The sequence below is a fragment of the Phytophthora parasitica genome, assembly GCF_000247585.1.
Source record: "Phytophthora parasitica INRA-310 unplaced genomic scaffold supercont2.10, whole genome shotgun sequence".
Taxonomy (NCBI): Eukaryota; Oomycota; class Peronosporomycetes; order Peronosporales; family Peronosporaceae; genus Phytophthora; species Phytophthora nicotianae.
Genome location: NW_008648996.1, coordinates 197,169 through 219,887, shown reverse-complemented (window position 1 = coordinate 219,887; position 22,719 = coordinate 197,169). Strand labels below are relative to the sequence as shown.

General features: G+C 48.5%; 12 protein-coding genes across 12 annotated transcripts; 5 read left to right on the top strand and 7 right to left on the bottom strand.

Moving 5' to 3' along the window:
* Positions 1-579: 579 nt before the first annotated feature.
* PPTG_06645 (hypothetical protein) lies at positions 580-1,654 on the bottom strand. The gene is made up of 2 exons (XM_008900689.1): positions 1,156-1,654; positions 580-1,097 (listed from the first exon to the last, which is right to left on the bottom strand). Exons 1-2 carry the CDS (start codon positions 1,630-1,632, stop codon positions 672-674), a joined length of 903 nt encoding a protein of 300 aa, XP_008898937.1. The 5' UTR covers positions 1,633-1,654; the 3' UTR covers positions 580-671.
* A 56-nt stretch (positions 1,655-1,710) lies between these two features.
* PPTG_06644 (hypothetical protein) lies at positions 1,711-2,361 on the bottom strand (the record flags this gene model as incomplete). Its single annotated transcript, XM_008900688.1, has 1 exon — positions 1,711-2,361. One exon carries the CDS (start codon positions 2,359-2,361, stop codon positions 1,711-1,713), a length of 651 nt encoding a protein of 216 aa, XP_008898936.1.
* A 122-nt stretch (positions 2,362-2,483) lies between these two features.
* On the bottom strand, positions 2,484-3,785 carry PPTG_06643 (ferrochelatase; the record flags this gene model as incomplete). Its single annotated transcript, XM_008900687.1, has 4 exons — positions 2,484-2,672; positions 2,737-2,839; positions 2,904-3,427; positions 3,492-3,785. 4 exons carry the CDS (start codon positions 3,783-3,785, stop codon positions 2,484-2,486), a joined length of 1,110 nt encoding a protein of 369 aa, XP_008898935.1.
* Positions 3,786-4,375: 590 nt separating this feature from the next.
* On the top strand, positions 4,376-5,886 carry PPTG_06642 (tubulin gamma chain). The gene has a single exon (XM_008900686.1). The coding sequence runs from the start codon at positions 4,425-4,427 to the stop codon at positions 5,805-5,807; it is 1,383 nt and encodes a 460-aa protein (XP_008898934.1). The 5' UTR covers positions 4,376-4,424; the 3' UTR covers positions 5,808-5,886.
* On the bottom strand, positions 5,570-6,579 carry PPTG_06641 (hypothetical protein; the record flags this gene model as incomplete). Its single annotated transcript, XM_008900685.1, has 2 exons — positions 5,570-6,496; positions 6,565-6,579. The coding sequence occupies 2 exons, from the start codon at positions 6,577-6,579 to the stop codon at positions 5,876-5,878; spliced, it is 636 nt and encodes a 211-aa protein (XP_008898933.1). The 3' UTR covers positions 5,570-5,875.
* Positions 6,580-6,861: 282 nt separating this feature from the next.
* On the top strand, positions 6,862-8,771 carry PPTG_06640 (hypothetical protein). Its single transcript, XM_008900684.1, has one exon. The coding sequence runs from the start codon at positions 6,984-6,986 to the stop codon at positions 8,703-8,705; it is 1,722 nt and encodes a 573-aa protein (XP_008898932.1). The 5' UTR covers positions 6,862-6,983; the 3' UTR covers positions 8,706-8,771.
* Positions 8,772-9,362: 591 nt separating this feature from the next.
* Positions 9,363-10,985, top strand: PPTG_06639 (hypothetical protein; the record flags this gene model as incomplete). The annotated part of the gene is made up of 1 exon (XM_008900683.1): positions 9,363-10,985. The coding sequence occupies one exon, from the start codon at positions 9,363-9,365 to the stop codon at positions 10,983-10,985; it is 1,623 nt and encodes a 540-aa protein (XP_008898931.1).
* Positions 10,986-11,669: 684 nt separating this feature from the next.
* PPTG_06638 (hypothetical protein) lies at positions 11,670-12,401 on the top strand (the record flags this gene model as incomplete). Its single annotated transcript, XM_008900682.1, has 1 exon — positions 11,670-12,401. The coding sequence occupies one exon, from the start codon at positions 11,670-11,672 to the stop codon at positions 12,399-12,401; it is 732 nt and encodes a 243-aa protein (XP_008898930.1).
* A 500-nt stretch (positions 12,402-12,901) lies between these two features.
* PPTG_21932 (hypothetical protein) lies at positions 12,902-13,009 on the bottom strand (the record flags this gene model as incomplete). Its single annotated transcript, XM_008901100.1, has 1 exon — positions 12,902-13,009. The coding sequence occupies one exon, from the start codon at positions 13,007-13,009 to the stop codon at positions 12,902-12,904; it is 108 nt and encodes a 35-aa protein (XP_008899348.1).
* Positions 13,010-13,230: 221 nt separating this feature from the next.
* PPTG_06637 (hypothetical protein) lies at positions 13,231-14,790 on the top strand (the record flags this gene model as incomplete). The annotated part of the gene is made up of 1 exon (XM_008900681.1): positions 13,231-14,790. The coding sequence occupies one exon, from the start codon at positions 13,231-13,233 to the stop codon at positions 14,788-14,790; it is 1,560 nt and encodes a 519-aa protein (XP_008898929.1).
* A 52-nt stretch (positions 14,791-14,842) lies between these two features.
* Positions 14,843-16,492, bottom strand: PPTG_06636 (hypothetical protein). Its single transcript, XM_008900680.1, has one exon. The coding sequence runs from the start codon at positions 16,462-16,464 to the stop codon at positions 14,866-14,868; it is 1,599 nt and encodes a 532-aa protein (XP_008898928.1). The 5' UTR covers positions 16,465-16,492; the 3' UTR covers positions 14,843-14,865.
* Positions 16,493-18,528: 2,036 nt separating this feature from the next.
* On the bottom strand, positions 18,529-20,137 carry PPTG_06635 (hypothetical protein; the record flags this gene model as incomplete). The annotated part of the gene is made up of 4 exons (XM_008900679.1): positions 18,529-18,839; positions 18,899-19,420; positions 19,531-19,803; positions 20,083-20,137. The coding sequence occupies 4 exons, from the start codon at positions 20,135-20,137 to the stop codon at positions 18,529-18,531; spliced, it is 1,161 nt and encodes a 386-aa protein (XP_008898927.1).
* Positions 20,138-22,719: the final 2,582 nt, after the last annotated feature.

Sequence of the window (22,719 nt, the reverse complement as noted above, 5' to 3'; positions counted from 1 at the left end):
GTGTTGGAAGTTGACCGTGATCACGGTTCTCTGGACCGGTTCGGGCGCCGACTGTACGATTGCGCAAGCAGGGACGGCAACGGATGGTTGCCGGAAGATATTGCAGGAAGACAGTAGTAACTGTCAATATCACTTTCCATATTTTCACAGTATCGCTACAATCTAACAGGTGGTTGGATGGAACGCCCCGCAACGCGCTAGAAGTATGGTTAATCAGTGTAAGTAGATACTCCACTTATGCGCCAGGAGGTAATAACACGCGAAGCAGGCGCTCCCGTGCCCCCGACTACACAGAAGCTCAAGGACAGCATGTAGCAACACCTGAGACCGAGTCAACGAAAATGATAAACCGAAGTTCAAAAGAGGAGTGATTCATCTTTCGATTGATGTCTCCAGACCGTGAAAGCTTGCTTGATGCCTTCAAACCCACAAGATGTTGAGAACTCTGTAAAAGTTGTTTCCCTGATGAACAACTTTGTTTTTTAGTGATCCATTCAAAAATACTTTTTTTCTTACTTTAGATAGACGAACTGCATTAATTAGGAAAACAAAACTAAATGAAAATAACATCAACAACAACATCAGCAAGAACTTCGCGGGGAACGAGTTCTAACTAAGCGACAAACTTGTATTATACGTAGTATGAGTTTGCCAGTATGCAATTCAACTGCCTACTGCGACTTCTTCTGCTCTGCTGGTAGATTCGCACTACCAATCGACAGTATCGGGCGGAAGGTGTTGATGAAAGTGTATCGTGAGAAGATCACAAAAAGTCGGCGATACCACACAAACTGACTCTGATGCAATGCCATCGCGTTGTAGTTCCATCGCGGTCGGAAGATAAAAACAAATTGTCTTGCCTCCTGCTCGTCACCCTTCCGTGACATCCAGAAGGACATTGCAGTATCCAACAGCCCCACGTATTTACGTATGAGGTTGGTGCTCTCAAGAGCCCAGCCACGGACGCTCTTGGACTCTTTGCTGTCATCTGCTGCACTGCATTTCTCTTGTTGTTCACGAATAGCCTTCTTCACTCCATAATACGTCGCAATGTGGTTGGCATGACCCGATACGCCATAGTCATCGAACGTAAAGACCTACAGTACACCATGTCAGTGTTCCACTTCACTAAACCTCAGCAGCTTCAATACGCACCGCATCGATCTCATTCTTCTCGATATACTCAGTCACAATAGTAGCAATGTGCGCTACATCCCACTGGTTCTTCATGCCGTCTTGGAGCTTGGGATCTTCCAGCACTTTGACATGATCGGTCGACAGTCCGATGTAAGTGGCACACGCGTTTAATTCCTTCACTCTAACGTCTCCCAGACCGTCGAAATTGCCCCGAGAGAGACACAATAAGTGTATCTTCCAGACATCTTTGCTGTATTCTGTTTGCTGCTGTAGCGAGTGCACCAGAGGCAGGAAAAACATGCTCTCATCGTCCGGATGCGCAGTGACGATCAGCGCCCGCTTGAACTGCGGAGAGGACGTCGAGTTCTCATTGGCTGACGAGGTGAAAAACACCAGCACCGCAGCGAAGAACAGGAAAATGTTGGTACCGAGCAAGAGGTACTTGAACATCTCCAGTAGCGTCTGCAGTTCGTCTTCGCCCAAGTCGAACAGCATCTTAGGCTCAAAGTGACGTATTTTCGGGAATGGCTCGCAAAATTCACTTGAAATTTGTATTGAATTCGATTAAGTACGTTATTGAGACGTATCCAGGAGCTCCTGGTAGCGAGTGACGAATGCTGCCGCTGTGTTGGCGATCTGGACGGTGTGATGGCTCTGGAGCGACTGCATTTTGGCCATGAATCTATCAGACGTGATATCGGCGAATGCACTCGAGTCTAACAGGAAATACGCGATCGTTAGAGCGGAGAGCGTCACGTTTAGCTCCGACGACGACGTTGGCTCGCTCTCGAGCGAAGTTTCGAGGATGTAGGGCGCTATGATCTCCACTCCATCGCCGTCAATGAATTGCTGCTGTAGTAGAGGATCTGGGACGCAGTTACAGATGCCTCCTAGTGCAAATTCCACCAGTTTGTGCCTCCGTGAATGTCGAGACAGAGTTTTTATGGCTGGTCCTTGTTGCGCCGACTTGGACTCTTCTTTCGAGTCTTTGGCTTCTTGGTCGGCGTCCAGGATGTCGAGGAACAGATCCATGATGCGCAGACGACAGAGAGACGCGTAGTTGATGGGATCGTACGCAAAGTTGCCCAAGTTTGCGACGATTTCCTCCTTCCGAAGGATGTCGGGCGAGCGCTGGAACTCGTCCACCAGTTGCTGCAAATACTCGTGACGTGGCGCCGCGTATTGGCCTTGACGCTCCTGCAGACGCTCACGTGATGATAACATTGTACTTAAAGTTAGTGGTGTTCTGATCTATGTGTTCTGAAGCCGAATGAAAACTGATGGACACGTGAAATTCAAGTTTGTCTATGACACAATAATTGTGATCTTGGGGGCGGAATGACGCTCTACAGAAGCTTCTTGTAAGGTTTGATAGGGTTCACGATGCTGCGGCACATGGGGTTCGTGCAGCCTGCACAGTTAAGAGGATAAGCCGACGAGTGCAGCTCCTCCGAGTCCAGATGCGCCTTCACAATATCCGCCTGAGCCTTGAACAGCAGCGGCTCGTCATTCAACGACGGGCATCGCTTGAAGTTCTGCATACAGATCGACAACGTTAGTTACTTGCACAGCGACGTACTGTAACAGACAGCAACGCACCGTAATGCCAGCGGCGTGGGCCTCCTCGCCGTACTCAATGTCGATCTCGTACAGCGTCTCAATGTGGTCGGAAGTGAACGCAATGGGCACAGCCATAACGTGTCTGTTGGCAAATAAAGCAAGGCATTAGAGACCCACACAGCAACACTATCCACAACACAACGCACTTGTGTCCCTGCTTTCCGTAGCGCTCGATCACGTCACTGGTGCTGGGTCCCATCCACGGCAGATAGCCGACCTTGGACTGCCAGCTGAGAATGTGCGGGTTCTTGCCAGCAAGCTGCTTCATCACACGCTCAGCGGTGGCAGCAATCTCATTCACATACGAGTCTCCTTTGTACACCGTCTTCATGGGCACGGAGTGGGCTGAGAACATGATGATCACCTTGTCTCTGTCTTCAGGCGCGTACTGCTCGAGTCCCATCTTGACACGGTTGGCCAGCGCCGAGATGTAGCCCGGATGGGTGTTCCAGCGATCAATAAGCGACCACTGGAAGTCCTCCTTCATGTCCAAGCGGTCCAGTTCGCGCCACAAGTGGTTCATACTGGATCCCGACGTCGTGCACGACCACTGCGGGTACTGTGAGAAGGCGATGGCTCGGGTGACGCCGTCCTCCTTCATCTGCTTCAGCGATTGCTCCGTCAACGGATTAGCGTAGCGGAAGAACACATAGTGCTTATGTGGCGCGCTCTACAGCATACAACGTTAGTCTCTCGTATCGTAGCTCTTCACGTTCTAAGGTAGCTCTTCGCACCTCTGGACGGATCTCGTCGAGGATCTTGCACATGTTCTCGCCCTGAATGTTGGTCCATTTGAGGATGGGAGAGCCACCGCCGATCTGTGCGTATTGGTCCACGATCTGCGGCGTGCGGCGCTTGGCCACCCAAGGACCGACGTATTTCTGCATGGGTCCCATGGGGATCAGCTCTGGGTCGAGAAAGAGGTTGGTGAGGAAGCTCTGCACTTCAGGCAGCGTGGACGGTCCGCCCATGTTGAACATGGCGACGGCAGTGGGCGCCTTCTTGGCGGCGGAGCGGATGGCGGACATGCTGGAGCTCTTGAGCTTGGATCGCGGAATGAAGACTGTGGTCGGACGCGACTTCGGCGGTGATCACATTGTATCGCCTATAACGGGGATCAAGAGCATACAAATTCCAAGTCAAAGCAACGGCAGACGTACGACGACCTCACGAACGGAATGGATGTGTCAATAGCTGAAGCCACTCGCACCGCGTGCCACCACACGCACGCAATGGAGTCTGGATGAGCTCGACTCATTTTATATGGTGCGGGTGGCGAAGAGCAACGTTTGGAGGTGGCAACGCTGGCGTGTCTTGGACACCAGCACGCATAAGAGTTCTCACAACCTGCAGATCAAGCGATTTGCCTCTGCGATGAACTGACTCGACAACCACCTACAGCGACAAAGCTGCACGTGGCAAACAGCGAGCATGCCAACTTCTACATGTACATGCACTGACAGTGTCCAACCCAAGTTGACGGCATGGTGTCAACACCTTTCTGATTGTTCCGGAATGATTGTCGCTTCGGTCCGACCACCAGAACGACTTCTACCACACTATACGTAGTCCACATCAAGTAAGTACAGATCCTACACTTCACACCACCAAAGTTTCCCGCGTCTTTCAAAGCGGCATATCCATCGGTAAACCTTTCTCTGTGAGCGATGCCGCGCGAGATCATCACTCTGCAAGCGGGCCAATGCGGCAACCAGATCGGCATGGAGTTCTGGAAGCAGCTATGCGTGGAGCACGGCATCTCAGCCGACGGTATCGTGCAGGACTTTGCCACGTCGGGCAACGACCGCAAGGACGTTTTCTTCTATCAGGCTGACGACGAGCATTACATCCCCCGAGCGCTGCTCATGGACCTGGAACCGCGCGTTATCAACAGTATTAGCACGTCAACCTTTAGGAACTTATACAACCCAGAGAACTTCTTCGTTTCCAAGGAGGGAGGCGGTGCAGGAAACAACTGGGCGTCCGGATATCACCAAGGAGAGGAACATCATGACCAGCTAATGGAGATGATCGACCGAGAAGCTGACGGCTCAGACAGTCTTGAGGGCTTCGTGCTGTGTCACTCTATTGCTGGAGGCACGGGCTCCGGTATGGGCTCGTACCTACTGGAGAATCTCAATGACCACTTCCCCAAGAAGCTCATCCAGACGTACTCAGTCTTCCCTAACCAGTCGGATTTCCAGAGTGACGTGGTGGTGCAGCCATACAACTCTCTACTGACAATGAAGAGATTGGTGCTCAATGCAGACTCTGTGGTTGTACTGGACAACACAGCATTGAACAGGATCGCAGTGGAGAGACTGCGAGTCGAGAACCCCACGGTCTCCCAGTTGAATTCGTTGGTGTCTACCGTCATGGCTGCCAGCACAACGACGCTGAGATATCCTGGGTATATGAACAACGACCTCATTGGTCTAGTAGCGTCGCTAATTCCGACCCCACGCTGCCACTTTTTGATGACCGGGTACACCCCATTAACAATCGATGCACAAGTGTCAGCAGTGAGAAAGACGACGGTACTGGACGTGATGCGACGTCTACTACAGCCCAAGAACATCATGGTAAGCACGTCGACCAAGACGGGCTGTTACATCTCGATTCTGAACATTATTCAGGGAGATGTGGACCCCACTCAAGTGCACAAGTCGCTGCAGCGTATTCGTGAACGCAAGCTGGCTCGATTTATTCCGTGGGGCCCTGCATCGATCCAAGTGGCGTTGTCGCGCAAGTCTCCGTACGTGGAGACTGCACACAAAGTGAATGGCCTTATGTTGGCCAACCACACGAGCATCGGCGCATTGTTCCACAAGCTACTACTGCAGTATGACCGCCTTAAGAAACATGGAGCTTTCATTGAGAACTACCGGAAGGAGCCAATGTTCGCGGAAAACCTGGACGAGTTCGACAATGCACGTGAAGTGGTGCAGAATTTGGTGGACGAGTACAAGGCCAGCGAACGCGCCGACTACGCCACGTGGGGACAGCCACCAGCCAGCAGCGCTATGGAAGACGTCCGTATGTCCCATTAGATAGCGCGTTTCTAACCCATTTCTAAGTAGGACCACTGTGGTCTATTTAACGTTTCCACTTATTCTTCTTATGTCAGTACTCGTTCACGACGGATGACACTCTCGTCGAATTTGACTAGGAACACCGTCTTGTCTCTCTGTCCGCCTGGAACTTCCACTGTGTGCGCTGTGACCTCCGCCAGGAAGCCGCTGCTGCACAGGATGCCACGCACAATACCGGCAATGTAGGCGGCGCAGTCCAATTGGCCGAGGTCGGGCGGCACCGACACGAACTTGTTGGTTAGAGGCTCCAACTCGTGGATCATGTACTCATCCTCGTTCTCCGTACTGCGCTCCAGCGCATCTGCAGCCTTGCCGAAAAGTGCCTTCCAGCATGTAGACACGATGAACTGTAGCATGTTCAGCAGACGCGTCTCTCTTCGTCCAGATTTCTCGCGGTGGCACAAAAGCTCCACGACGCGCACACCCACACCGAATCCTGCACCATCGAGACGGTTCTCCAGGTCTGAAATGTTCTGCACGCGGCCCTGGAAGTACTGAACCATCTCGGAGAAGAGGAAGGAGAAGGCGCTGAGACTCACCTCACTCTTGCCGCGGCTCAACGGCCGGTCCAGCACGTGCAGGTTCGTCGCCGAGACGCCTGTGCTGCGCCGCCCTGCATCCATCATGATAGCTCGGAAAAACGCGAACTTAAAACGTACTTTGCAGTACAATAATAAATATTCTTGACAGAAATATTTCATTCATTTAAATAAACCATTTCTGCCAACATTATTTTCTTTGCAAGTTTGTATCTTTTGTTTTAGTAAGTTATTTTTTTAAAATATTACTTTCTCTTTCCCGTGGTAGCTGCTAGCTCAACGCCGACAATGCTCATCGAATACCGCATCAACAACAATTTCATACCCACTACACCTGCATAATCTAGCGGCGCAACCGCAAGTGCTGCATTTCAATTATTGTTAATAGAATTCATCCTCAAGAATTGATTCTGGAATCCTGCACCTAGTATTCTGCGCGGCAAGTTTCTTTACGGGTAGCACACAGGTGATCTTTTGTACCCAGTACAATGTCGCTGTCTTCGCTGCCTGCATAGTGGTTATCGTAGCAACTTGATGTCAGCATCCGTACAATACATACTGTTCAGGTTGCGGTTTACTATGCTGCTCTTCCTGGATGGGGAATCTCCGTCATTCCAATCCACTCCAGTTGGTGACTCCACCACAACGACTAATCAACGAGGCATTGAAAGACTGTCACGCGCGCTCATACTTCGAAGTCAGTCACCGGCCACGGATGTCTTCACCTCTGCTGCGGTTAGCTGCTGTGTTGGCGAGTCTGTCTGTCATCTTCGCACAGGTACCGCAAAGTATTGTCTCCAGCCAGCACGAGAACACCCCAACCCTCCAGAATGCAAAGGCGACGGGCTGGCCATCGTTGAGATTCAACTTCACACTAAAGCGAGCTTCCATGAAAGTCCACGGTCATTCGGAGTTCTCCATGATTGCAACCCCCACCATATCGATTAGTGAAGACACGATACTTTACGACGTTTTCGCTCAATTTACACAAGACACAATCCTCTACAACTACACAGAGGTTGGTGGGATCGGATATCTCTCGACTAGCTCGGTAGACGGCAGTCCTTCACTGAAGTGCTACGACTCGACATCGGGGGAAGTCCCGTCGATTAATTCTATCGTTTCGGCTATCAACCAAGCCGCGTCTGCTCCGGCCAGTAACAGTAGTGTTGGCATCGAATGTTCGACTGGAAATCTGTTCAAGGTATCCGTAAATAGCATTAACTTTGGTCTGTGTACTACGAAGTCTTGGGGATTCACGATGCGTGGCAGTGACATGGATATCACGGTGGAATATCTCAACAATCGAGTGGACATCAAAGAACCACTTGATGCTCCTCAACAGTGTATCACAACGTCTTCTTCGAGTTCAGTGACGGCAATCGGGAAATCCTTGCTTACGGGACAACTCGTGCAAAACGACAGTACACGTAAGTTACGAATGGAAATCGACTTTTCCTTGGATGACTCGTGTACGTGCAAATCGAAGCCACGGCCGTGCGTGTTCGTTCATGGTCTGGGAATCAAAAAGGAGCTGGCTCGCAATCGAGATCGGTTCTACTATTGGGGCGACTTGGACGGTCACGCACCATGCTGCACGTCGATGACGTACACGTATCTAAACACATCGGGTAATCCCTGGACGAGCGATGAGTTGCAGCAAAAAGTCTGCAATCGAGTTATGGCAGTGAGCCACTCGAGTAAAAATGCCGTAATTGCTGATACTATTGTGGTGACCCATTCGATGGGAAATCTCATGCTGGCTGGCGCGATTGCCAATAAAAAATGCAGTCTGGACTCTACCTCGACGTGGGTGGGTTTAGCTGGACCAATGAAGGGAAGTATGTGCTCCGACTTCATCCAGGATTCCTGTGCCGGTAGAACGACTGCTGTGTTGGAAACAGTCGCTGAAGTCACAGGAAAATGCCCACCAACTACAGGACTGAAGTCTCTACCCTACCAAGGAGGGCCACACAGTTCAACAGAGCTCGATGAGGCGTACGAGGCGGCACAAGCTGCTTATCGGGCCAATGTGTACGCTGTGATGTGTGGCGAGAACTACACGGGACAAGTTTCCTTGTACCAATCAATATTTTGGATGCTTGGCAAGACCGTGCCACACAAGTCTAAGCGGAATGATGGCATGGTAGAGTTCGACAGTTGCGCTGCGGGAATTCCAGAGTCCAAATTCGGGAATACCTATCGTGACAGATTCTACCGGACGAAGCTCAATCATTTCGACATGGAATTCATTAGTGGCGACGCTATGCTGGATGAGGCTAAGATGCCTGTGAAGTGGTTCGAGTGCTTGTTGTAGTCCAGACACGTAGCGTTTTTGAATGCTGGTAGAATGAAAAGAATATTCTTTCTTTTTAATAGAACATGTTACTTAAGTAAAAGTACTATATTGACCTCAGGTCTAAGGCCTGCAAGTTACAGGCAGCAACTGTTTGAAGTTTTCTGCAGCTCAAGCTTTGATTTTGGCAGCACACAAGGTCTAGATAATACATTCATCATCACGTTGAGCTGACCACCACATCATTTTCTGTTTATCCATCTGATGGAGGACGAGAACCGCGTTCATCCTGGGCTTTGATGTGAGAACTGACACTGTTCACTCCACAGTGCTGCTTCAAGTCTATTACATGTATACTGCATTTTTTAATGCTTTACTTTAAGAAGTGAACTAGTAGCGAACACAGGAAACAAGTGACCTAGTACATTAACGTAAAAGTTGGCCATTATGACAAAAAATTCCTTCCCTTCCCTACTTTACGAACAACACGACACAGCACCATTAGCTTCAGCGCATCAAAAACTTATGGACTATGATACCCTGATGTACTGTACCGTATACAATATGTAGGCATTCCAATGATCATAAGAGATGGGGTACGTTACGAGATTGCGAAGCTAACGGTGGAGAGAGATCCTGTTCATTCCGACTTCTTCTCAGCAGCTTGACAGGACCAAGATGCCGTTCTTTCGGGGGTTGTCATTGGCTTTGGTCTCGCTGCTTTCATTCACGAATGCAGCGGATCACAAGGTATTAGACGCTCAACACTGGAATAAACTCAAGACCGGAACGCCGCTAGCATGGCCAGCGCTGCGATTCCACTTTAGTCTCAAGCAAGACAGCAAGAAGGTTTACGGGATGACCACGTTCGACATGTACGCTAATCCGACTGTCCTGGACAACAACAAGAACGTTCTCTACGATGTCTACGCCACAGTCACGGATTCCAAAGCCGTTCACAACTACACGCTCGTGAACGGCGTCGCGTACTCAGAGAGTACCCCTTTCATGACTGGAAGCTCAACTGGTACCCCCACGCCATTGGTATCGTGCGAGGACACCGAGTTCGATAAACTTCCAGAGATTAACTCGATCGTGGCTGCTGTTAACGAAGTCAAGGCAGGAAATAGCAGCACTGGTACTGCGTGTACAACAGGGAGCTCTTACCAGACTGCGATGAAAGGGGTCGACTATACGGTGTGTGTTTCAGGTACTACAGGCTTCACGGTCCAAGGCCGCGATATGGACGTGTCGGTAGAGTATTTGGAGAGTCATATCGACATTCAGCCTCCGACTATGAACTCTACGGAGAAATGCAAGTCTCAGGCTTCGTCTACCTCTACCACGCCAATTGGGCACGCATTACTGACGGGGGGACCGATTCCCAAAGAAAAGGGCAGAAAACTAAGATCTGAGTTCGATCTTGGTCTCTCTTACAAGGAATTGTCGAAATGTTCCTGCAAATCGACACCGCGTCCGTGTATTTTCATCCATGGTCAAGGACTACAACCCGAAATGGCGGAAAACCAAGACGAGTTCCCTAAATATTGGGGAAACTTAACAGACCACGCGCCGTGCTGTTCGTCCATGAAATACGCGAGACTAGATACGATCCGCAACGCCTGGACGGATGAAACTCTGCAAGAAAAAGTCTGTGATCGTGCCCTTGCAGTCAGTGATTCGAGCACAAAAACTACTATCGCAGACACAATTATTGTGACCCATTCGATGGGTAACCTTATGTTCGCTGGTGCCCTGGCAAATGGGCTGTGTAAACTCGACTCTAGCTCCACATGGGTGGGCTTGTCAGGGCCGATGAAGGGCAGTATGGCTTCGGATTTTATCCAAGACTCGTGCTCTGGCAAGACGAACGCTGTTCTCGAGAAATTTGGCGAAATCACGGGAAAATGTCCCCCTCGAGAGTCAATGAAGTCGTTGGTGTATGAAGGCGAGAGCTACAGTACCAAGAAGCTGAATAGAGCGTACAAGGCAGCGCAGAAGGCGTATCGTGAGAATGTGTACGCGTTGAGTTGTGGCGAAGGTTTTTCCGGTTTGTTGTCGACTTATCAAGCGAAATTCTGGATGTTTGGCAACTTGATTCCTCACAAGTCGGAGAGGAACGATGGCATGGTGGAATTCCAGAGTTGTGCCGTCGGATTCCCCGAATCAAAGTTTGGGGACACGTATCTCGACCGCTTCTACAGGAACAAACTCAATCATTTCGACATGCAGTTCCTTGCTGGCGACTCAACGTTGAATGATGCAAAGATGCCGGTTAGGTGGTTTGAATGTCTGCTGTAAGGCAAAAGATAGATGGTCAGTGTTAGTATGGTAATGAAAGTATCAGTTGGTTTGTGTGGGTATATGCCATAAGGTTTAAACTCTTCTTTTTCTCCCCCAGGGCTACTATTGTAGTTGTTTTAACACTACAGTACTTCTGTAGACTACAGCAATATTGTAAATAGTAATGACGCAGTATACGTGATCCACTTGCCTGAATATTTCTAGCACATATATATGTATATATATACATGGCACTTCTCGATCATAGAGAATTTCTCTGACCAAGATGAAAAGTAAAACCTAAAATGAAGCTTCTTCGATTGGTTCGGTGGTCGCTTCACTGGTACCATCTTGAGCTTTGCCTTCTCCCATCTTTGCCAAAGGAATTCACTTTTCCTGCCAACAAAATGCAAACTTTGCCGCGAGTTTGCTGCTTCAACTGGCATTTTCGACAGACAGACAAGCGAGCTCTTTTTCAGCAGATGCAGAGAGAGAAAATGCTCGACCCTAGGATGAAAATTTTCATTTCGGGAGTCGGGAAGACGATCCCCAAGTCGTTTTATGGCGTTGTGCACACTTTGTCTATGATGCAAGGATGTGCTTTGGAGGATTAGAAAAGTGCAGCAACAAAACAGCAGGTGCAGGAACGGACACCAAGTCGAGTCTTGAGCATTCCGCTTTCTCCTTCCCCGCAGCACCGAAATGTCGGGATCAAGTCTGCGCTTCCTCGTGGCCGTAGCTTTTGTGGCACAGATCATCGCAGCTCAGCGGAAGCTAGAGACTGGAACGAAACTGGAATGGCCTGCGTTACGGTTCCACTTTACCATCAAGCAAGAGTCCATGAAGGTGTACGACCAGACATCTTTCGACATGTACGCTAACCCGATTGTCCTGGACGGTAACAAAGATGTTTTGTACGACGTGTACGCCACCTTCACACAACCCAAGGCTCTGCATAACTACACTCTCGTGGACGGTATCGCGTACTCGGAGATGACTCCTTTTACAACTGGAAGCTCATCGGGCACGCCGACCCCTCAAACGGTGTGCTTGGACTCCGAGTCCGGCAAACTCCCGGCCATCAACTCTATCGTGGCTGCTGTAAACGAGGCCACGGCTGCGTCTGGAAATGGTAGTGCAGCTTCCACGTGCGCGACGGGGAGTTCGTATGAGGCGACGATCAATGGCGGAGACTACGAGATCTGCGTTTCAGGAACGAGTGGTTTTACCATGAAGGGCAGCGATATGGACATGTCGGTGGAGTATTTGGAGAGTCACATCGATATTCGAGCCCCGACGATGGACCGCAAGGAGGCGAGTAAATGTAAAGACTTGGGACTTTCGAGCTCCGTGAGCGCAGTTGGACATGCTCTTCTCACCGGCGAGCCGATGCCCTCTGGGAAGAAAGGGAAGCGAGGCATCGATCTCGATTGATAAACTAGCCTTGCCAGGTTTGTTTAGAAAGGTTCCTACATTTCTATAAGTCTTTGATACGAGGTGCAAGAAGTTAAGTTCTATTCAGTGGTTCGAGGAAAATCGTGCTGTCTAACGCGAAAGCGATCACACATATCTTATCAGCATGGTCTCAAGTCAACCACGAATTGGATTTAGTGTTGGAGCCAAGTTGGAGTCTTAAGTTCCGAACGATCTACTTCTCCAATCACATTAATTGCCTCCGTGTATGCGTTTGAAAATGGAGACTCTATTCTTCTTCTTTTGGCACCAATATTCATAGAGGAATGGAAAACGGGGGGTCTAGAATTACTACTACATGTACACCTAACTGCAACACTGTACGGGGAGGATTACGACGAACGCGAGGTATTGGATTCGAAGCGGTACGCCGTGTTCAGGTACTTCCAAGTAGTACCAGTTGTAAAGAGTTCTCACATTCAGTATGTTACACAGTTTAGCGTCAGCTTTTTTGGTTCAGCCTACGTCGGATCTCGCTCTTGTAGACTGGTTGAGTCTTCTTCCACTCCTTGGATCTTGAGCGTGGCAGCAAAGTAATTCAGCCAAATACATGTACTCAAGGTCGCCATTACGACGTTTCAAGCATCATCATGAGGCATCTCCTCATGTCGCTTCAATCGAACAGCATTTTCTATTCTGAAATGCAGGAGATTTGCCTGGCTTGAATGAGACCAAATAAGCGTAAGCATCTCCGGCTATCCCAATGGGAGTCGGGGACAGATCCCCCCAGCTCATTTCACATTCTTTCGTCTGGACCCAGCAAGCTAAGGCTATGGTCTGCGTTATCGCGATGATGCCGGCATCTCTATGGACTATTGTGATTTTTTCAGCAGTATTTGCGCTTGCATCGAGTGCCGTCGTAACTGATTGGCCGTCTCTGGAATTCCACTTCAAGGTCAAGCGGAACTCTATGAATGTACATGGGCAGTCCGATTTTTTCATGTTCGCAAACCCCGTCGTATCCACCGACGGTAACCGCGTACTCTACGACGTTTTCTCAACTATTTCCGATGGCAGGATAGTCTACAACTATTCCTTAATTAACGGCGTCGGCTTCTCCTCAATTTCTTCGCTGGATAACACGGTGGCTCCATCCATAAACTGTCTGGACTCTGAGCTGGGTAAACTCCCACCGATCAACGCTATTGTCAACGCGCTTAATGGTGCTACCGTTGTTTCAAGCACTGGGAATACTTTAATCGAATGTCCAAGTGGAGAATTATTTAAGGTTACCGTCAACGGCTTCGATTTCGCGCTGTGTGCATCAGATTCGTCAGGGTTTACTTTGCAAGGTGGCGATATGGACGTGGAGGTAAAGGATCTCGATAGTCCTGTGGATATCCAAAAGCCAACGAATCCCAAACAACACTGCGAGGCGGTTGCGAAACCAAGTTCTATTACACCCATTGGAGAATCCCTTCTAACCGGCCAGCCGGTTCTCAACGCGACAAGAAACTTGAAAGCTGCATTCGATTTCTCATTTAAGGGATGGTCGTCGTGTTCGTGCAAATCGACACCACGCCCTTGTATCTTTATTCACGGCATGGGAGTGGACGAAGAACTGCCTGGCAATCTGGATAATTATACGGATTATTGGGGTGATCACCTGCCCGACCACGCACCGTGTTGTTCGTCTTTGCAGTTTGCGCATCTGAATACGGTGAATAACACGTGGACGAATGTTGAACAGCAAGAGAAAGTTTGCAATCGAGCGCTTATAGTGAGCGACACTAGTACGGATAGAACGATCTCTGACACTATTGTGGTCACGCACTCGATGGGGAATCTCATGTTTGCTGGAGCGCTTGCAAACGGAAGATGCAGTCTAGACTCCAGCTCAACGTGGGTGGCATTAGCTGCCCCTATGAAGGGCAGTATGTGCTCGGATTTCGTCCAAGAATCCTGCGCGGGTGAGACCAACATAGTATGGGAGAAAATTGGGAATATTACAGGACGATGTCCTGCCACCACGGCGTTGAAATCCCTAGCGTATCAAGGTGGGAATCACACCACAGACGAGCTCGATGCGGCGTATACTGCAGCACAAGAAGTGTATAAGAATAACGTTTACGCCGCCATGTGTAGTGAATGGTACTCTGGCATTCCATCCAAGTATCAGGCAGAATTCTGGGCGCTGGGTACGATGGTTCCCCATAAATCTCGCAAAAATGATGGTATGGTTGAGTTCCAGAGCTGCGCAATTGGAATTCCCGATTCAGAATTTGATGATTCTTGGAAGTCGCGCTTTTACAAGACAAGACTGAACCATTACGATATGGAGTTTTTAACTGGCGATTCATTACTGAATGGGGAGAAGATGCCTCTGAAATGGTTTGAATGTCTTTTGTAGCCATAGAAAAATAGAGTTCTAGTATTATTCAACACAAGTCTTACTGTATTTGCATTAAAATACCAAAAACCTAGCTTAGAGCAGGCATTCGAACCACTTGATAGGCATCTTCTTCTCATCCAGGAGCGAATCTCCGTATAGAAACTCACTGTCGTAGTGATTCAGTTTCGTCTTGTAGAACCTGGACTTCCACGTCTCGCCGAACTTGGACTCTGGCACACCAGCAGCACAACTGTCGAACTCTACCATCCCGTCGTTGTGATCAGATTTGTACGGCACCACATTCCCAAGAATCCAAAATTCTGCCTGGTATTTGGAATGCAGACCAGAATATCCTGCACTGCACATTAGAGCCGACACATTCTTTGTATATGCCTCCTGAGCAGCAGTATACGCTGCGTTCAACTCGTTAGAGCTGTAGTTCCCACCTTGTGATGGTAGAGCCTGAAGGGCTACAGTCGGAGGGCATCGTCCCGTAACATTCGCAACTTTCTCCAAGAGAAAATTCGTCTCTCCAGCACACGTATCTTGGACAAAATCTGACGCCATACTTCCTTGCATCGGCCCCGCCAATCCAACCCACGTCGAGCTAGAGTCCAGGCTGCATTTCCCCGTTGCTATAGCCCCCGCTACCATGAGATTGCCCATCGAGTGAGTGATGATAATCGTATCGGCGATCACGGTTTTGGAGCTTCTTTGACTCACGGAGACGGCACGATCACAGACTTTTTGCTGCAAAGTATCATTGGTCCACGCGTTGTCCACGGTATTGAGCACGGTGTACTTGAAGGACGAGCAGCACGGGGCATGGTCGGTTAGGTTGCCCCAATAGTACGAGAAGGAGTCGACCACTGCAGGCTCCTCTGTATCAACACCCATACCGTGGATAAAGAGACAGGGACGCTTGGTCGACTTGCACGAACAAGAACCATCCGAGGAACCGTCATCGTCCCAGAAGTCAAAGTCAAACTCAGCTTCTAAGTTTCTCTCAACTTGAGTAGGACTCCTTGTACCAGTGAGCAAAGACTTACCAATCGGTGTCACGGAACTCGCTGCCGCCACAATATTGCATGCATCAGTCCCAGTCGGCTCTGCGATGTCTACACTAGTCTCAAGGTACTTCACTTCGATATCCAAATCTCTGCCCGTCATTGTGAATCCTGAAGAGCCCGATGCGCATAACGCGAAGCTGATACCGTTTACGGATACCTTAAACAGTCCGTTAGAGCACTCTCCAACATCACTGCTACCTAAACTGTTTGGCATAGCAGTCGCTTCATTGATCGCGCTGACGATTTCGTTAATCGGTGGTAACATGTCCGATTCCGAGTCCAAACACGACGCGGATGGAGAATCGGTAGAACCGCATGACAAGTAGCCGGCACCGTTTAGTAGCGTGTAGGTTGTTGTACTTGAATCTTCCGAGAACGTAGAGTGAACGTCGTAAAGCACCTGGCTGTCATCGCCCGACAAGATGGGGTTGGCCAGCATGGTGAAGTCCGACTGACCGAAGACATTCATCGAGGTGCGCTTGACGGTGAAGTGCAACTGAAGGCTTGGCCAATTTGATGTTGTCTCGATCTTGCGATTACGTGCATCCACACAGGAAGACTGCATCGAGACGGCAAGAAATGCAGTAACAGTTAATGCCAGAGATGTTAACGGTGGAGCCATCTTGGTCCGGATGACTAGAGATTGTGCTGGATAGCTGGAAAAAAGAGAAATGAGACCATTCCATCTCGCACAAATGCTACGCGGATCTGATAAAGTAAAGCGGGATATGCGTGGGTAAAGTTGATGCCGATATAGATCTGGTCACAAGCGATGGTGGAGTCATCACCGAAGCCGCGCAGTTTACTTTGAGCAATTTGATCCTCAGCTGTCCAAAACCTGATACCTCCCAAAAATCCTGAGCCAAGGCTTTCGTTTTGGCACTGTCACATAAGTACTTGAAGTAATGTTCCCGCTCAGCGAAATCCGCTGTACGTTTGCGTCGGAAAAGTGTCAATCACACTGACATTGGTTTCTCTCGCTAGGCTGCTCGTTGTGGGGTTCTACCAATGAAAGCCTGTTCATCTCACATGATAGCCAATTATTTGTTTTTACTAAATCATTAATCACATTTTTTAAAAAATATATTAAAATACAATGGGCCAAAAATATTTAGATATAGGAGTTTCATGTATTTTAATTTCTTGACTGATTTTAAAATTTGTTATTTTATTATTATTTAGCTCAAAATTAGAACATCATGTCTTTATTTAGAATTCCAGGGACATTCTTGATCCACACAGCGAGGTGCTGCTGTTCACATTCTGTAACACCAGCACCGTGAGCACCATTGGTGATATTGTCAATTCCGTCCTAATTTACACTTTATGGTCTACTAGCCAAACCGCACATCAAACCCACAGGAGAAATTGATTGGTCAAAAAGCAACTAAGCAATCCGTAAAAGCAAGTTTCCACCCCGCACTTCTACAGAGGTGTCTTGCCTGACTAAGGTGTGTGAGTACAAGGGCGCCATATCAATATCTCTACATTAATGTCAATGATTGCAATGTTCGACAGGAAGTGCCTAGTCATATCTCTATTGTATTAATGGAGGAGGCAGTAACAAGCCGGCATGCCCACCCCAACACTGTATTTCATTGCCTCTACGGATTTTATTGCCTCGGATATTCGCGTAAGGACCTTGCTCGAATTTACCACAAGGCGGCAAAGACGATTGGAAACTGGATCAACATCTACGAGAAAACCGGGACCTATCAGCGGGATGAAGCAAGTTCAACGCGAGCATTTACAAAGGAGTATCGAAAGTGGTTGTGTGAATTCTTCAATAAGCAGCCGCTAGCCTATTTAGATGAGGCCCAGGAAGCTTTCCTCATGGATCATCAAATGAGCATATCGAAGACTTCTGTGTGGAGAATATTGCACGAGTGTGGATTTACTCGCAATGTGTTTGAGCGAAGAGCGATGCATATCAAAGAGAAGGACGTGTTTCGCTTAGTGGAAGAGCTCAGTTCTGTCGACTGGTGCCACCGTAACATTGTCTTCTTAGATGAAGTTTCGTTTGATAATCATGGAATGATCCGCAAGCGGGGTTATTCGCTTAGAGGCCACAAGATTGCAATTCGTGGTGATTTCCAACGTAAACCACGCGTTTCAGTCCTGGCATTTCTGGGAGTTGATGGGATCATTGACTATTATAACACTGACGGAACCTTCGACCGTGTCAAGTTTTTCACGTTCTGCAGAGATTTTGCCTATTCAACTCGTGGAAATGTTCGCCAGTACCCTGGTACCAATTCGGTATGGATTTTGGATGGCGCCTCGATTCACCTAGACCCAGAAATAATCCACTTCCTCCGAAGTATTGGAGTGGTTCCTATTTTCCTGCCTGCCTACTGTCCATTCTTCAATCCGATTGCGTTTATGTTTGGCTATATCAAGCAGGCATTTTAGAGGCACTATGTTGAGTCAAGTGGTAGCGACCTACTCCCGTTTGTGATTGAAACGTTTACATGTTTCGAAAATTTTACTATGGCGAACGTCTTTCAATACTGCGGCTGGACAGTGCAAGCTCATTTTGATCCAACGGGCCCCTTGTCAAGAGAGAATCGTCTTGATGCGAGACAGGAGAGCTTGGACGTTCAAGGTATCAATCACAATAACCATTTGAATTTTTTACGAGGCAAACTCATAAATCTGAAAACTAATACAATGGTTTGTTGAAACACTACTCTTGGTGTTCAGTGTCCTCCATATTCTCCATTGAGGCTAGTGGATCAGTCACAGTGGACAGAGGTGGTAGAGGAATATTTGCACGGATACCTTCAAGTGTCCTCTTGCGCGCTTCAAGTGCCTCCTTCTGGTTTGACAAGCTCAATCCAAACATCTCCCAGTGATGGTGTAGCTGTTTGTTGTCTTTAAGCGATGCGTCAACAATATCGAGAGCCAAATCAGCAGATTTAGTGAGGTCAGCTAGATGTTGCTCAACTCGTGCACTAGCTGCCTGGAGCATTGGCAATATCCTAGCTGTAGGAGGGTCTAACACGGCATTCTCCCATGTTGAACGATCCAGATTACGCATGATTTCATTCGCTCACATTCGCCATGCTGCGGCACTACCTTGAAACCTTCCTCCCCAAATTTCACGAAGTCGTTCCACCACCTCAAGAATCGACGTCTCTGCAGCAGCTCAGAACGATCTGTGTGCTCTGGTCGGATATAGGCCCCCTTGAACTCCTCGAGGATCCGTGCATTTGATATACTTAGACCATAGGTGTAAATCATCAAGGTTGCCGTGTCCCCGCGTAGTGACGCAACCCAACGGTTCCATGCTTTTTCAGACTTTGAAGTCGGGATTATACGCCCATTCACCTTAAATCCCATCACCTTGTTCCACGTAGACTCACTCGACTCAACGCAAGTCCATGCATCACCATCTTTAACGGCTTGGCGATTAATATGGCACTTGAATTTTCCCCAAAGCTTGTGCATAATGGCGTCAAACGTGGCTCCGTTTGCAGCAAAAACATCTAGCATCTTGCCTGATGAATTGCGCTTCCCAACCGTGTATTTGACGATGCCTTGGACCACTAGTTGTAGGCGGTGCTGCTCTGAATTATCTGGCGATGTGTTCAGTGATACGCGAGCTCGGTGACTAGCTGGATCTAATGAGGATGCCAAAGACTGCGGTGGTGTTCGCTCCCGCAAAGGGTACGGCGAAACACGCAACCTTGAAGGTGCCGTCCCTCGTTCTGACGTTGGGCGGAGTCCGACACGCAACACACAGTACTTTTGCCTTCTTGTGCACCCGTCAGCGCTGGCCCTGGGGTCCCCGGTCTTGTCGCTTCATTTGCCATGCTGACTCCGTCCCCACCCAGGCTATACTGGTAATGCATCAATGGCTTCTGGCAGTCTCCTAGCTCGCTATACACCAACCAGACGGGTGAGTTCGACTGGAGTAGTGGGAGGCAGCCTTCGAGAGCTTCGTGGGGCGTGGTCGTGCCTAAAGCCTCAGTGAAAAAAAATCAGTGAGAACTGTGAAGGCCTCAGCGGAATCTTGAATTCAAGCCAGCTCAAATCACCTATATTCACGCATAACGCATGCTGTTAGAGAGTTTGCGCGATTTAGCGTGCGGTTTGTTTGAAGAACCGCGCGCGGAAATTTTGAGTAGAACTCACAATAGTCAGTTCTATTCGTTTTGCAGGATTATCGAGGCCATAGTGAGTATTGTTTCCGCATTGTTGGACAAAGGCGGTAACGCTGAAAGCAACATATACGTACTCGTTTCCGCGTGAGCCTTCCCGCGGATGAGAATCCGGCCCGCAAAGTCGAGCATCGTCTGATCCGCTTCTGGGCTATTCTTCCAGCTGATTACCTGCCGAAAGATCCTCAATACATCTTTTACAGCCCGCGGCAAGGCCTATTCATGTCCACTGAGCATATGGTAGTGAAAAAAGTTTAAATTGGAGGTAGAGTGTTGTGCTCACTGAAGCACGTGCGCTTCGATCTTGGGTCACACTCTCCGAAAATGGCCGCAACTGAAGATCGAACCACCCAATGGAGTAGTAGGAGCATTTCGTGTGGCATAGTGTATCGAATAGCCTATAGTATCGAGATAGAGAGGTATCACTTTAGAGATTGATATTAAATAATAAAGGGGCTCTCTCAACCTACTGTTGGTTGAGGGCAGTTGGTCGGGGAGACCAGCACACTTTTGCTTTCTCCCCGCCAGCCCCAAGACTCTCTTCCTCCGGCAAGGGGTCAATCTGATACACATAGACTGCACTGACGCGGCACTCGACTGCCTGTCTTACGTGATTCAACTTATTGAGAGAGGTCACCAAATGGCTTCAACGTATGAGAAGGCTGGTGATCACAAGCCACAAAGTCAGTAAAACATAGCTGAGTGAGTCTAACGCTTGTTCCTCGTCGATCCCCTGGGACCTGGTGTCAGACCGCACCAATCGCTTCAGCACAAACTGGTTAAAGATGCGCTAGTGAGATAGTAGTGATATAAAGTCGTTGAAACTCAGTGTTGTCCTGTCAGGTGATGATGTCCATGGGATTCGTAGCAGTATGCCTGGTAGGCGTCTATAGTAACCATTCCAAGTATTATACCAAGTACTCGATGCATCTATGTCTGTGTAATTCACTCTCACTCATTTGCAAGCGATCCCCTGCGAAGGTGATTGTGAACATCAATCATGGAGAGCTTGCTAAAATACCAATTCTACCATTTGGGGTCGCGGAACCCGTTTTTTGTATCGCTGTGTCTCCATTTTTCCATTTTGAATAATAGTTCGGTGCCGGACACAAATACCATCAGTGCCAGCTAGGGTAGTTCCGCGAATTGATATCAGCATTTTGTGTTTACGGTCTGCCCAACACATTCCTTTTATCCGGATTCAAAAAAGACTCTTCATGATCTTGAAATAACCCCGTGGCGGATCCGTTTCTACCCATTTCTTTAAATCGACTTTGGATACTCGGCCGTTGTTGTCTTTACAATGCCCATGAAGTACAAACAAAGACTTTTCTTCAATTGTACGACTAGTTTTACCGAAGCGAAGGCACTATCATACGCCCTGTTCCCTTGTATTGCTCCACTAACCGCAATCCAACTATAGCTTCCTTCCCCGAACTCGCTGAACTATTGTTTTTGACGTTGACAAGCCGGTCCTTCGATCAGTTCAAGTCTGAGAGGTACGCCACCGTCTCGGTCTGCGAGGGGCATCAGCACTGTCCTTTTTTCTTCGGGTCTACGAGAACATTCGCGCTTGTGGGGAATGTCGTCGTGCGTGTATTTGGATTCACGTTCCTTCCAGGCGCTTATACATTCATCAAAGAATATTATTTTCTAGGAGAAATGTAGTTATTTCTTTGATTATTGAATCCTAGTATTAAGGGTCGTATCGGACACCACAGATGGCCGGTTGACTGTTGTCTGAAAACGCAAGTGCATCTCCTCGAAGCAGTGACGGCTCATCCGGAACCTTGATGTATAGTTTGCTGGTGTGTTCACGTACCCCTCGTTCTCTTTTGAGTCTCAGCATACACCCGTTGGGCCTCGATGTGACTTCACTGCCATTATGAGGCGAATTCCGATCAACCTAAATTAGTCCAATGGGACGAAATGAATTTACCGATTTATTGATGCTGGTCATCAAATCATTTCTTGTAGATTTCCCTTAGGGGGTTTCAAAGTAGCAAATCATTAGAATTTTTTCGCAATTGATAAGAAAAAAATCAAACCAAAAATGGTTTCTGGAGGCTTATCGTTTGGCAGATTTTTTTTAAACTGATTTTTCTTTGACTGGCTGCGAGGCATTGGAGGTTGCCTTTTGAAAACTCCGCAGCAACTACTCAGGTCCACTTTGAGATACCACCAGGCCGCTCCCTACGCTACTACACGCACATGACTTTGTAGGATGTCTGCAGCCAAAGTTTCACAAGACAAAGAGTGACTGTCCCTCATCCGATTCCGTATCCACGGACAAGTTTCCCAACAGACCTGCCATTGCCGTAGATACCTAGTCGCTCCAGTGTTACAGCTAGCTGAATCTGTACATGTCGCTGTTGATTTAGGCTGTTGTTGCAGAAAACTTTTATGTTTGCTAATCAACGCCAACTGAGCTGCAAACACAGGTTTGTCAACACCAAATGCCTGTCTGCTTTTGGCGTCACGGAAAATGCAATAACTCGGCAACCACTGGGAGATGATCGCTATAACTTTGGGGTCACTCGTGCGGACATATGCGCCAACTTTTCCCGTATCGTCTGCAGGCCAGATCCAGCTGGCGGGGAAAAAAAGGGGCCAAAACCACCTTAAAACACACTTCTTCATTAAGTTGCACACGTTTGGTCTAATAACTTGGGAACGGTAAGAGATAGCCCAATTCTGATTGCGGCAATGGATCC

What these genes read in the sequence shown, in the direction of transcription:
- PPTG_06645 (XM_008900689.1), bottom strand. Translation starts at nt 1,632, where the DNA reads ATGCTGTTCGACTTGGGCGAAGACGAACTGCAGACGCTACTGGAGATG. An exon ending in AGAAGAATGAGATCGATGCG is followed by an intron (nt 1,098 to 1,155) that starts GTGCGTATTGAA and finishes GGTGTACTGTAG; the next exon opens with GTCTTTACGTTCGATGACTA.
- PPTG_06642 (XM_008900686.1), top strand. Translation starts at nt 4,425, where the DNA reads ATGCCGCGCGAGATCATCACTCTGCAAGCGGGCCAATGCGGCAACCAG.
- PPTG_06640 (XM_008900684.1), top strand. Translation starts at nt 6,984, where the DNA reads ATGGGGAATCTCCGTCATTCCAATCCACTCCAGTTGGTGACTCCACCA.
- PPTG_06636 (XM_008900680.1), bottom strand. Translation starts at nt 16,464, where the DNA reads ATGGCTCCACCGTTAACATCTCTGGCATTAACTGTTACTGCATTTCTT.